The sequence below is a fragment of the Cydia amplana genome, chromosome 13, assembly GCF_948474715.1.
Source record: "Cydia amplana chromosome 13, ilCydAmpl1.1, whole genome shotgun sequence".
Lineage (NCBI taxonomy): Eukaryota > Metazoa > Arthropoda > Insecta > Lepidoptera > Tortricidae > Cydia > Cydia amplana.
The window spans coordinates 15,732,716-15,747,395 of NC_086081.1; the positions used below are offsets into that span (position 1 = coordinate 15,732,716).

The 14,680-nt window shown below is 36.6% G+C and overlaps 1 protein-coding gene across 1 annotated transcript in view; it reads right to left on the minus strand.

The window, feature by feature from the left end:
- The window catches only part of LOC134653592 (neuroglobin-like), a 64,288-nt gene that overhangs the window by 25,677 nt on the left and 23,931 nt on the right, over window positions 1–14,680 (minus strand). Inside the window, exon 2 of the mRNA XM_063508988.1 lies at window positions 7,769–8,205. Coding sequence (XP_063365058.1) covers window positions 7,769–7,965 — 197 coding nt within the window. The 5' untranslated portion in view covers window positions 7,966–8,205. The remainder of the gene's footprint in view (window positions 1–7,768; window positions 8,206–14,680) is intronic.

Consider the following 14,680-nt stretch of genomic DNA (forward strand, 5'->3'; position numbering starts at 1 on the left):
TACTCCATGCTAGATGTCGACTACGAAAATAATAGTCTTTTTGTTACCAAAACTGATGTATGGAGTGAACACTCTATTCTTACTATATTTCTCTATGGTATGAGTATTCACAAAGCCACGGGCCGCGTGGATGGACATTTCCGTATAGAACCACCCCACACTAGCGTCTCGCGAGCGTCGGCGTCTAGTCAACTCTATGGCTGCTGCTCGACGCAACGTTAGCGCAACTGCGCAGCGACGCCATTTCCCATAGCACCGACAAGACGCTGACGCTCAAAAGACGCTAGTGTGGGGTGGCCCTATAAGCCTCTGTTCTCTATAAAGCATAGATAAATATAAGTAAAGAAAGAGTGGTAACTCCATAGGTACTCGTACATCAGTTTTCTTTCCAAAACGCGAGTTATTTCATAGCCGACATCTAACGTCAAGTAGCGGACATTATCTTCTGCTAGTTGACAATAGATGTAGCGGCAAACAAAAACTAAGTACTATATTTCTCTATGCTATAAAGTGACCTTTGTTCTCATCTCTCGATCTCGATCTTCGGGTAAACCTAAATCGTAGAATCCTAAGGATCGTTCTAAAAATACTTTATCAGTGTACCTAATCCTAATCAGGCTTATTATCATTACGAGCAATCAGAGGCTTATTTGATATCGCCATTGATAGCGAACGAGTTAATCGGAGCAATTAATGACTGAACAATTATTAGTAGTGGGAAGCCAATTTGTGTCGCTAATACTTCTAGGTCGTAACTCTATTAATTTGTCACACAATTTTGTAATAGGCGCTCTGGTAATGATAAGACTGTAGTAAATGAAGATACTCGTATATTAACAACCTTTATTATAATTATAACCCTACTACGTTTCGGCTTTTATACTCGTATCACTACATAGTATAAAACAAAGTCGCTTACCGCTATCTGTCTGTCCCTATGTCTGCTTAGATCTTTAAAACTATGCAACGGATTTTGATGCAGTTTTAATAGATAGAGCGATTCAAGACGTAGACGTAGGTTTATGTATAATTTGTTAACCCGTGCGAAGCCGGGGCGGGTCGCTAGTATTTGTATAGTTAGGTTGTTCTGTAATAGGTAAATAAAGGACATAAACCCTAATGATTAAGCCACATGCGACGCAGGTCGCCACAACCCCTATTTACTTAAGATTAGGTTTTTATTGGCACTAAACGTAGGTAAATGGACAAAACAACGAGACCTAAAACCTACAAAGATAAATGATCTTAGCGCCATAGGTATTTTATGTCTTACACAGGTATCAAAAACAGCATAAGCGTCGGAAAATCCGAAAGGACCTTTGCCCTATTGCGCCTTAAAACATTGTTAGTAACCACAGTTTCATTACGCAACAACATACACCCTAGCGCTGTCCCTTGCGTTACGCTAATCCCTAAATCTCAGTACCAGGAAGACATATGTGTCAAGAGTTTTATAGCGACGTAAGCCTTTTAGTTCAAGGATATTGTGCACGTCGTGTGTAAGCACAGATAAACGAACTTGGGGCTTGTGTTTACGATAAATATGGGTAGAAGGCTTAACTGGGAATTACGGCGTGCCTAGTCGTAATTGCAGTATACTGGCCTGAGCTACTACGTAATATAAAATCAAGACCTACCTAATGAATAGGTACTGACCTTAATAGCAATGTAAATTACTTATACTAATATTGAATTGACTCTGTAATGAATAATCTAGCTAGTAGGTAATAAACAATAATGTTGCTTTATTATAATTGGAGGCTGAATTAGTTTTTATATGTATTTTGTACCATAGACATATTTAGTTTATTTGAATTTTGTATTTTTGCCATTTATATAATTTTTAGTGTATTTGAATTGTACTATATGTATTTTAGGAATAAGGAAATTGTATACCGTAAACCAGTTGATTGTGACACTCACTAATCAAATAATTTTGTAACATCTGTAAACTGACATGCACAATCTGACAATAAATGATTTACTTACTTACTTACTAATATTAGCACGAGCGGTTCAATAACAACTTAGCCCCCTAGTAAAACAAATAACTAGGTATTTCACGCTACTATTGAACCCTCAAACAGTGTAGGTCCGTGCAATAAAAAACCCTCTTAGATCTAGGTGTAAATCCGCCATCTTAACGCGACCACCATTTTAAGCCTGAAATATTAGCCTTCCATACGTTTACTTACCACTTTACTTTTACCGGTGGTAAACTATAGAACTAACCCAATTCGCCTATTATCTAAGAGAACTATAAAAGGTACGTGCGCCCTCAAGGACGGCAAAGATAAATTTGTCCTCCATATAAGACGGTAGTAAAATGTTTTCCTTTTATACCTACTTTATTTTATGGAGCTCACTTGCCAGCAGCGAATTATATATTTTTCTTAGCTGTGACGTTTTATAAAGTTGTAAAAAAAACAAAAGTATCGACTTAATTTTAAAATTACATCTAAATTCGATATTCATGTGTTTGTTTGGGATCATTTGGCTAAACGCTCACCCGCTGCACTGAAAATTAAATTAAATAATATATTAATAATAACGCTCGAAGTTGGATCAAATGTAAATAAAAAAAAAGTAGTTAAAAAATACATACATATTATTACATAGGTACACTAGGTTCAGTGAGCTGCAAAATTGCATGGACACATTATAAATGAAATCCATTTATAAAGTGGCCATGCACTATGCACTTTTTCAGCTGGGTTTACACTTATACACTATACAGTATGTGATGAAACACGTTGCTACGTTACCAAACATTTATTCACATATGTACAGTTTCTTTTATAGGTTTTATGATAAACTAGCGTTACTCAGTTTTCTTATGTAACAGCGACATCTTTTAGGGAATTTGTACAACAAATTAAATATACTTCATATCGGCTCGAACAGTATGACTAATAGTGACGGCCGAAGGCCACTTTGTTACCCTGGCCACTTTGGTCGTGATCATGTCGAAGCTAAATTATATTAAGGTGGTTCGATTTTCATACAAAATTCAATCGACTTTCATTAAGTAACTACACACTATTACTACATAAATATTTCCGCATTTATCTTCTTTCGAATATCCATTTTCGCTAAATGAATAGGAAAACAATGTTTCATACAGAAATCATGCAAAAATCATAGTTAACTTTTCATCAATTTTACGTATGTCGTGACAAATGTCGTGTACGGATACATTTGCGACGTTGCCATACCATTTCCGACGTTGCCGGGCTGACCACGGCGCGAATTTGAAGTGCCGTCATGTTTAGCGCAATTTTGTTGACCTACCCGATTTTGTTGAATAAGTACCCGTAGTTCGTCAGCTTAGCTAAGAACTATCATGGCGCGTTTTGTAAACAGTCGCTTTTTTGCTTACAAAGGGAAGGTTCCCGGTTCAAACCCCAGTCATTGTATGCTGGGACATAACTTTTTGTATTTTTTTTTACACCTAAATTTCGTGTTGTGTTTTTTATTTTTATTTCATTTTTCTTATTTTCAAAAATCGATGGATTAAGTATGGGCTAAGCGTATTCGTTTAATTTTTACAAAGATAATTAGAAATTATACTCTACCTAATCTTTTTGATTTTTACAATCAGGACATCCTCACAGCAATAAAAAAGAAATGTATAAAATTTCCTGTGGTTGAAAATAATGGAATTTTGTCTATGAATGAAAAACACAATTATTACTAGTTACTACCAGGTATGTAAATTATAACTTGATTATAACTTTATTAGAATCCATATTGTTGCATCATCTTTCTTCCTATTACATTAGATATTTTTTCTATCATGTTTCATGATATTATATTTCTTTCAGGTACAGGGACTACTACGGATAACAAATATAAAAAAATGTACTGTAGGTACTTGAATTAAAAAAAAAATGTTTTCCTTTTATTTTATTTTACAATTACCTACTACTTTTTTAGAGGCTGGGCAGTAAGGGATTGCTTTACATGTAGAACAATCTACTAGCGCTTTAAAAAAACTGATACCTGACACTTACAAACTGGACTTTCTTGGGCTTATTCTACTAAGAATCGTCAGTAGGTATTCTCCATCCTAGCATAAAAAGATATCCTAAAATGTCGGTCATCACGTCAGGTTTTAGTATCAAAAATGTTTCCCAGCCTGCGTGACGTAGCGGAAACTAAAACTTCTATACAAATATTTGGGACATATTAGGGTTCCGTAGCCAAATGGCAAAAAACGGAACCCTTATAGATTCGTCATGTCTGTCTGTCTGTCCGTCTGTCTGTCCGTCCGTATGTCACAGCCACTTTTCTCCGAAACTATAAGAACTATACTCAATACTGTTGAAACTTGGTAAGTAGATGTATTCTGTGAACCGCATTAAGATTTTCACACAAAAATAGAAAAAGAACAGTAAATTTTTGGGGTTCCCCATACTTGGAACTGAAACTCAAAAATTTTTTTTTCATCAAACCCATACGTGTGGGGTATCTATGGATAGGTCTTCAAAAGTGATATTGAGGTTTCTAATATCATTTTTTTCTAAACTGAATAGTTTGCGCGAGAGACACTTCCAAAGTGGTAAAATGTGTCCCCCCCCCCCCCTGTAACTTCTAAAATAAGAGAATGATAAAACTAAAAAAAATATATGATGTATATTACCATGTAAACTTCCACCGAAAATTGGTTTGAACGAGATCTAGTAAGTAGTTTTTTTTTATACGTCATAAATCGCCTAAATAAGGAACCCTTCATGGGCGAGTCCGACTCGCACTTGGCCGCTTTTTTTATATTAGCTTCAGGATTCAACAAGAATATGCTAGTGATTCTGAGTTGGTTGGTTGGTTGAAGAACCCAAAAAGATCATAATCTGTGAAAATCAGGTATTGATTTTTTTTTTAAAACGTTGATAATGTAATTTATTGATAATAGCTACCCGCCCCGGCTTCGCACGGGTTAACAAATTATACATAAACCTTCCTCTTGAATCACTCTATCTATTAAAAAAAACCGCATCAAAATCCGTTGCGTAGTTTTAAAGATCTAAGCATACAGACAGACAGACAGAAAAGCGACTTTGTTTTATACTATGTAGTGATAGTGATGATGATGATACTGAATATCTGGGGGAAGCGCTGGTGGCCTAGCGGAAAGAGCGTGCGACTTGCAATCCGGAGGTCGCGGGTTCTAACCCCGGCTCGTACCGTCGTACCAATGATTTTTCGGAACTTTTGTACGAAATATCATTTGATACCTATTTACCGGAACCTATTTATATACCGATACCTATTTTTCGGTGAAAGAAACCAATGTGAGGAAACCGGACTAATCCCAATAAGTTTACTCTCTGGGTTGGAAGGTCAGGGCAGTCGCTTTCGTAAAAACTAGTGCCCATGCCAATTCTGGGATTAGTTGCCAAGCGGACCCCACGCGAGGAAGAAGAGATTGAATATCTGGGAGACCGACCAAAGCTCAGAAAACATATAAAAACCCAAAAATGCGCGTTTTCTCACAGATCAGACCTAGCTAAGAGATCAAACCCCTTATAGCAAATTTCATCGAAATCGTTAGAGCCGTTTCTGATATCATCCAAATATATACATAAATATATATATAATAATTGCTCGTTTAAAGGTAAGATAACACAAAAAGGACAAAAATAAACAAAAAGAAATTACCTACTCGCACCAGTCTTGAACCCCAATCCTCTTGCACGTATTTCCACGAACATACCGTAACGCTATTGCAGTATACTTACGTTGTGTGAAATTGTCTACTATAAGCATCACGGAAACACTGTTTGCATGTGTGAGTTATAGTAGGAAAAAGCATGACAGCAACACTCCGTCGACTTTAAAGGATGGTTTTTGCACAATGAAGTATTCAATGTTTATTTTAATAGTTCAATATTTACTTAAAGAGTTCGCTAAACATACTTTTAAGTATACAAATACCAAGACCATTCCATAAAAAAATTAAACATGAAATTTTGCGAAAGTGGCACCATCTAGCGAGGGTTAAGCTTTGAGTAACCTAGTCGAACCACCTTAAAAGCTAACCGTTTTTATTTCATAATATATTTTATATCGATAACTCAATGGTCAATGAAACTATTGTGCTTTCTCAGTAACCGTCCATACGCAGTCGTTTCAAACGACTTTATAAAATGTAAGCTATTTACGGGAATGGAGCTGGGCTGTTCAAACCGTTCAAAGCGGTTAACACTTTACTATAAAACCATCATAAAAGGACCTTTGAGCATAAGTGTTTCATAACTCGGTAATATCCTGGTTTGTTATTCTAAGATACTTGAGTAACATATCGATTTGTTTACCTCCCAAATACTGGGGTCAGCTTTAAATAAGTAGGTAAGTAGGACACAAGTGATGAAGAAAAAGTGATTAAGCCCTCCGCTGCTCGAGCCCGGATTCAAACTGGGTTTAATTAAAAAATAATTGGGGAAATATGTTTTTACAATATTTTCAATACTTAAATGTTACATTTCTAAATACATTCCTCTGCTAAACCTTCATAAAATGTCTACAAACATTTTACGTGACAGCTACTTACTCCATATAAAAAAATGATCTGTCATAGGGACCATCATTCGCCGCCAGAGGTATATTTTAGTTATTTGTTTTACAAGGGGCCAAAGTTGTAACAACAACTTTTACTTTTTACGGTTAAACATAACCGCTCGTGTTAATATTGATACCCGAGCAAGCGAAAGATTCCAAAATTGAATTGGTTCGAAAAATAGAATCATGAGCGTTGCGAGAGTTTTAAAGCACGAGGGTTAAACAAAATTTGCCCCTGCGTGAAACACAAAATATTTTTACCACACCAACCCGAAGAAAATATTAATTGTAAGATATCAAACCGAATCATATCCAAATGAATGTCATTAAATATGTATCATTCAAAATCATCATATAAAAGTAAATTCTACCAGCAAACATAAGAAAACAACTTCAAATTTGCATTTGATTACTTTGCCTCAAAGTCACATGTGAATATAATGCAACTTTGGTATCAAGAGAGCCTGGCCTTTACCAGTTGGTGTGCTGAAAATTAATGTTTACGTTACGTATTTATAGTCGAATACAAAGCCTTTGTGAATAGAAAAGCTGGCCTTTCCACTCTAGTTTCCGGAGGGCTTCTAGCGGGATTGGTTGGAGATGGAATCGAACTCTAACGTTCCGATTGCTATACGATTGTTATGTAACTTACTTATTGAATGTGTTTCCACTTGCCTTCCATTGGGATCTGATAACTGTTTTGATTACACTAGTATGAAAGGAAAGTTTTTGAAGTGAAAACTTCTTTAGCGGCGCTGGGCACTTTTTGAGGTGGGGAAAAACTGTCAAATCGTAATAACAAAGCGGTCAGGTAAAATGAATTCGGTCTGACCCGACGAGGTTGTAGGACGAATATAGTTCCAGTATCAAGGTTATATTTCATTTTTCTTACTGATAAAAAGAAAATAAGAACTTGAACTACCTATGTCAATTATCATTATTGGAGTAGGTATAATTATGATAATATGATCGGCTGATTTTTATTTCTTTTAAGTTTGGACTGTACCTTTATTTACATTTTGTTCTATCGGCTGATTGTGTAGTTTTGTCAATAAAGTCATGTATGCATAGTTTATTTTGCCCCGGGGCGAGAGAAACTCCCTATCCAACCTTGAAGTTTTGTTATTTTATTTATGTGCACTTGTTCTGTTGACCAGGATAAATAATATTCGATCTTTAAATTTCCTTGCTCAATTATCAACCTACTTACTTTATAAACATGCAAATGCCGGTTTTCTCCATAGCCCTCGAAATGCCCTTCCACGAGGCAAGCATGGAGTACTTCTGCTTGGCCGTCAGCGGCAGCCGCGGGTCGGTCGCCGGCGGCGGCCCGTCCGCGATCGCGGGCGCTGCCGCCCCCGCGCCCCTCCTCTCCGAGGCAGCCAATTTACCCAACTGGCAACCCATCACTAACACTGACACATCACCGAAAAAACAAAGCACTGAAAACACTGTCAACACTGCATTTATAACATCATCCGGCACTATTCGGTCTTCCTGAATGCCGTTTGCACTCACAACATGACCGCGTTTGCAATCATTTTGTTTTGTTCGAGAGCGTTTTGCTATCTGAGTTGTCTTCGTTCATTCATGGCGGCGGTTTCGTTATCGCGCTGTTATCTAATCGGGCATTCCGAAGGCGGCAATCTGTGAAAATGAAAACCAAGCGTAAATAAGGTATGAGTCAACATTACATCTTTGGTATAGCTCAGAATATAATCAAGATAGGTGTTACGTGTTTACTGGTGTTTACCGAAATCTTATCAGAAAGGAAATAAGACTCCGCTTGCATTTCTATTTTGAGTCTAGAAAATAATGTTAAACATAAATTGGTTCAAGACTGATATCCTAGAGTTTTTATTGTGCTAAATGAGCTAATGTCAAATAAACCTAATGGATATATACCTAAAGCTGTCGGAGTTTTGCCTAACTAATATATAGAAAGCTATAATAAGTCGAATAAATAGACATATTAAGGACAAATAAAATATTCAGTGACTTTTAGGGTAGGTAGGCAATTCGGTTTCTTACAGCCAATGATAATTTATGACGGTATGATAGAAACGATGTATATGATAGATACTTTTTTCTATTCAGAACACGATACTGAATTTACCCTTAAACGGATCCCCAATATTTTTGTTAGACCTTGTATTTATAGAAAAGTCGTGTACATATATTGATTTAAACTAGCACGATTTTCAATCATACTTTTATAACTAACACGGTTCTTCCTCGCCAGTCTGCACTGTGAACACGAACGTAACGCCACGTTCGAAACGTCAGGTCATAAATAAACGTAAGTTTTACGCGATTAACGGGCCAATTCTGACTTTAAGATACGTCAAATACTAGAGATTGAAACGATATGGATTGGATATGTCAGTGTCAAACAAGTGTCAAAAATGACGTGTTTGTTTGAAGAAACGTCATTAGAATTGGCCCGTAAGTCCTATACATATTTCAGCAGCACGTCAGAATCGAAACATCACTTCAGTAATATAATCCTCCGCTTCAGTCCCATTTGAATCGGTAGGTACTAAATCTACGTCATATGTTATCTACATGACGGTCCCAAGCTTATCCCAAACCAGAGACAGTTAAATGTTCAAGACTGCCGATTACCTACTCATTGAAATTCCTTTCTACAGAGAAGGTAAATAAATAAACACTTTACATTTAACGGGTCCTGTAGACCTAGCACATGATTGGCGGTCTTCTTCTATGTTAATAAAAGAGGGAGGGGTAGTCTATCTCGCCGCGAGATACTGTCGCGCCAATCATGTGCTAGCCCGGATAGGGGTTAAATTTGATTGTTACGTAATTTTCACTTTAATTAAAGGAAATTCGAGATTTATACGATTTATTATCTAACATATCTACATAGGGGTAGACTGAATTAAAGTTATCCATGCAATAATATGTGCGCCCCTAATTATTATTTTAAACACCACCACACGCTACTTATCAAGATATCAAGCCGGTATATTTATATAGCACTATGAACACCACAAAAACAACCTCTCGCTGAACCGCTGAAGCGAGACCTGAAATACCTCTAGGTATATAGACGCCGACCTTGCACTCAATCGTGCAGAATGGAGGAAAAGAACAAGGAAGGCCGACCCCAAGTAAATGGGAACAAGGCCTAGCAGGATGATGATTTGTACACCACAAAAACCATTACGCTAGGTATCTAAAGGTTGACGGTATCAAGTATAAATCACATCGCCTGTATAACATAAGCGGAATTGACAAGAAACTCAACTTTGTACGCTGACTTACCAATCTATATCCCAAAATTGTCTCTGCCCAAACCGTATGTAACCAGAGATTTGCGGTTTCGCCTAACTAGTTCCCTGATTGCATCGCGCTTTGGTCAATTTGAAGCAACTTGACGTCACAGCTTAACTTGTACGTAGGTATTAACCCTGTGTATTATCGCCATCAGATACATCGGAGCGGCCGAGGTGCTCAAAAATAATTTAGCACTCTAACGCCTTGACGATAGAGGTGTCTTCAGATATATGTGAACACCTTGATGGCCGCTCCGATATATTTTATGGCGGCTGTATGCAAGAACAATTTTTTTGCAAAGTTTTTTAAGTTTCGTATGTGTTTGTGAGGTGAGTCCATTTCGTACACCCAGCATATGGCAGCGAATCACAAACGTTACAGTCGGCTTTTTGTTCAGTTTTAAAATATCCGTTTCTGTTTTCATTCAAGTAGTAAACAGTACCTACCATAAGTAGGACCTGAGACAGTATACAATAATAATTAAATCAACCTCTAACATTTAACGTATAATATACCAACTACACCCGTTCTCACATTTCATTTTGCACAAAATTCTTATAGCAGTATGTCGAATCTAATAATTAATGTCACTGAACCTTTTCGGAGCTCAAGTCAAGTATTATTGAGACCTACAACTATTGAAGTCGAGTGTTCAATATTGCCCGCGGGCTGAAGATCTTTGGGAACAAAGACAAAGGAAAGAACAAGCCCTCTTAGATATTGGGTTGCAAAGTTTTGTAACTGAAAACCACTGGAGTGAGCCATGTCTTTGATGTAATTGATATTTCTTTATCTACTTGATTTGATGGCTAACAAATATCTGTATAAGCTTTTATCGCTGACTGAACTTTTTTTTAACAGTCAAAAGACTATAATAAGTAGATACTATGGAGTCAATTCTTACAAACCCAAATACGATGAGGTTGGGTTGTTTTATCATAGAGTTCTTATACTTCCTATGGCCACCTCCGCTCGGCTGTCCATCATCAGATCAGCTTAGTGACACCCTAATATTATTGTCAGTGAGTAATTTTATTGTATCATAACGATACCTACACGTCGAAAGATACTACGAGTAGTATCAGTACGAGGTACAGTTTTATCGTCATACAGACATCGATACGGTAATCATTCGATCGTAGGTAATAGACCCTGCTGTTACTAGTACCAATAAAACTCACTACAACTTCGCTTGTTTTTATTTGAATTAGGTATGTTTTACAACTTTTACACTTGGAACGGAGTAGCCATTAACAGGCGTTCCCCTTTGGCGTCTCCATTTGGTTATATCCCCCATCAAGCTTTTCCATGTGGTTTTACACCACAGTTGATAGATTTCATAATACAAATACTCTTTATATTGCACACCTCAATACGAAAACAATACAAAATACAGCAACTCAATAACAGGCAAACAACAGGCGGTCTTATCGGTATTAGCGGAAATGAAAAAAATTATGTCATGTCATTAGTAGGTGTTTCAGATGGAGTGGAAGAAACGAGAGATGCGTGCGAAATGCACAATAAGTGAATGGCATAATTTAGACGTCATTCTGATGTCAGTTCACGTTCGAATTGGCCTGTCCAATAGCCAATTGGAGTTGTAAGTCGTCTCATGCTCATGGTAAGGTTGATTGGTATCGATTGACGTGGGTCTCGCCGCTTAGCTACAGCCATTATTAATGTGTCCGACGGATGGACGGACGTAAGCTTGTAAGTGACCAATTGGGTAAAAATGTTTGCGAACATGGTCGTTACGGCTCATGTGACGGTGATGACTATGACTGTGTGTATCACATAGCGCACTCATAAGCAATGAAACGGGTCAGTTTGTATAGAAATTCTGTACAGAAATATAATTTGTACGTCCTTTAGGTATACCAATTCTGCCTATCCATAATATATTGCAGTTTCATCATCATCATGATCACCGATCATGTTCTATGAGAACATGACATGTCGGACGCCTCGGCCCTGGCACGGACCGGTGTAGCGTTTGTCATCTTTTGTTCGATTCATTGTTAACTACAGAGTACAATGAATTTAGTCGATCGACCAAATACCATACCATATAAATGGGGCATTAAGCCATAATATATTGCAGTTCGTAATAAAGTTCGTTACGGTACAAAATATGAAATATTTATTCAACCTACAATTTCGTGAGAGCTAAAATCCATGACAAACGTTAAAATATGCTAATTCTGCGCACAAAGGCCTTCGTCCACTGACCGTCAAACTGTCCATGTGCTAACCAAGTGTAACTGAACAAGAATACAGTCACATACAATAACAGTTAGCGCCACTTGCAACCATTCTATTAACCCGGGGTTAAACGGTTAAACCGTTAACAGTGTCAAATTGTACTGGTAACCGTGGTAATTCCAGGTTTAACCTGGTTAAACCCGCGGGCGCTAATTCTTGGGATTAGTTGCCAAGCGGATCACGCGAACAGCGCGATGAAGATGAATTGATTAGTAAATTTACAATTCACACAAAATTAACAAAACCCCACATCAAAGTAAACTTGTCATTTAAGCACCATGATCTTAGAAGATATAACCAAACGGAGTAGCCATTAACAGGCGTTCCCCTCTGTCGAAAATAGCCGACCAATGGCCCCACAATGTATGGACAGACGTTTATCTGACATGGCTATTTTTACGTTACGTCATACGTTTGACTGGCAGACTGTTGTACAGAAAAATACAGACAAGGCGTCTCCATTTGGTTATATCCTTTAAAACCATGATGTGATTGTTTTTTTCAAAGGCATATTCAAAAACATCGCTGATGGGGTAATCCATTGTTAACTTTGTCATGTTATTAACATTTACTATGAAAAGAGTTATATTGCCTTTTTACCACACCCGTTTGGACAGTCTCTCGGATCTTTATTATAAATATTCACTCGATCACAGGATCCAGCATCCAACAACTTCTAACAAATTAAGTAGTCAACCTATGTTATCATATTCCTTTTTCATCATATTCTTCACTAGCTGTTGCCCGCGACTTCGTACGCGTGGATTTGTATATTGGTGGTTATATATTCTACATTAGCTTAGAATATTATGCAGCAAAATATTGCAGTAGGACGGTTAATCATTTGTTAATTATTAATATTATACAACGCATGAGACTTGTCTTTCACAACCTACGAAGTTTCTAGCCCCTAACTAAATAAAATTGTTCTCGACATAATCCCTCTCAACCCCCTTAGAAGATTTTCATGTCCTCTATTTAATAAGACCTACTACCTAACTACCTATTTACGAAGTTTGAAGTAAATAAAATTTGAACCCTATATAAACTTTCAACCCCTTTTTAACCATTTTAGGGGATGAATTTTTAAAAACGCTGAAATTACTTTTCTTGTATTCTAATAATATGCCTCTGTACAAAGATTCAAGCCCGTTCTCACAAAAATGTTTGAACTCCATACAAACTTTCAACCCCTTTTTCACCACCTTGAGATATAAATTTTCAAAAACGCTGAAATTTATTTTTTTCCGTTTTAAAATAATACCTTTTTATGAAGTTTCAAGTTCCTAGCTTAAAATAAAATTTGTACCCTGTACAAACTTTCAACCCCTTTTTAAACCTGTTAGGGGATGAATTTTACTAAACGCTGAAATTACTTGTATTATCTTCTAATAATATCCCCAAATACAAAGATTCAAGTCCCGCGCTCGAAAAAATTTTTGATATCCATACAAACTTTCAACCCCTTTTTCATCACCTTAGGGGATGAATTTTCAAAAACACTGAAATTAGTTTTCTTGTGTTTAAATTTAATATCTTTTTGCAAATTTTCAAGTTCCTACCTTAAAATAAAATTTGCACCCCAAGACGAACTTTCATCCCCTTTTTAAATCCCTTAGGGGTTTGAATTTCCAAAAACTTTGCAATTACTTTATTTTGTAATCGGCTATTATGCCTTTCTAAGAAGTTTCAAAGCATTTGTTATGGATTCAAACTTTTAACCCCTTTTTAACCCTGTTAGGGGATGAATTTTACAAAACGCTGAAATTACTTTTCCTGTCTTTTAATAATATCTCCAAATACAAAGATTCAAGTCCCGCGTTCGAAAAAATGTTTGATATCCATACAAACTTTCAACCCCTTTTTTACCACCTTACGGGATGAATTTTCAAAAACGCAGAAATTTGTTTTCTTGTATTTTAATAATATATCTTTTTACGAACTTTCAAGTACCTAGCTCAAAATAAAATTTAAACCACATACCAATTTTCAACCTCTTTTTAACCCTGTTAGGGGATGAATTTTACAAAACGCTGAAATCACTTTTCCTGGCTTTTCATAATATCCCCAAATACAAAGATTCCAGTCCCGCGCTCGAAAAAATGTTTGATATCCATACAAACTTTCAACCCTTTTTTCACCACCTTAGGGGATGAATTTTTAGAAACGCTGAAATTAGTTTTCTTGTATTTAAATTTAATATCTATTTGCAAAGTTTCAAGTTCCTAGCTTAAAATGAAATTTGCACCCCAAGACGAACTTTCATCCCCTTTTTAACCCCCTTAGGGGTTGAATTTCCAAAAACGTCGCAATTACTTTATTTTGTAATCAGCTATTATGCCTTTCTAAGAAGTTTCAAAGCATTTGTAATGGATTCAATCTTTCAACCCCTTTTTAACCCTGTTAGGGGATGAATTTTCAAAAACGCTGAAATTACTTTTCTTGTCTTATAATAATATCCCCATATACAAAGTTTCAAGTCCCACACTCACAAAAATATTTGATCTCCATACAAACTTTCAACCCCTTTTTCACCACCTTGGGGGATGAATTTTCAAAA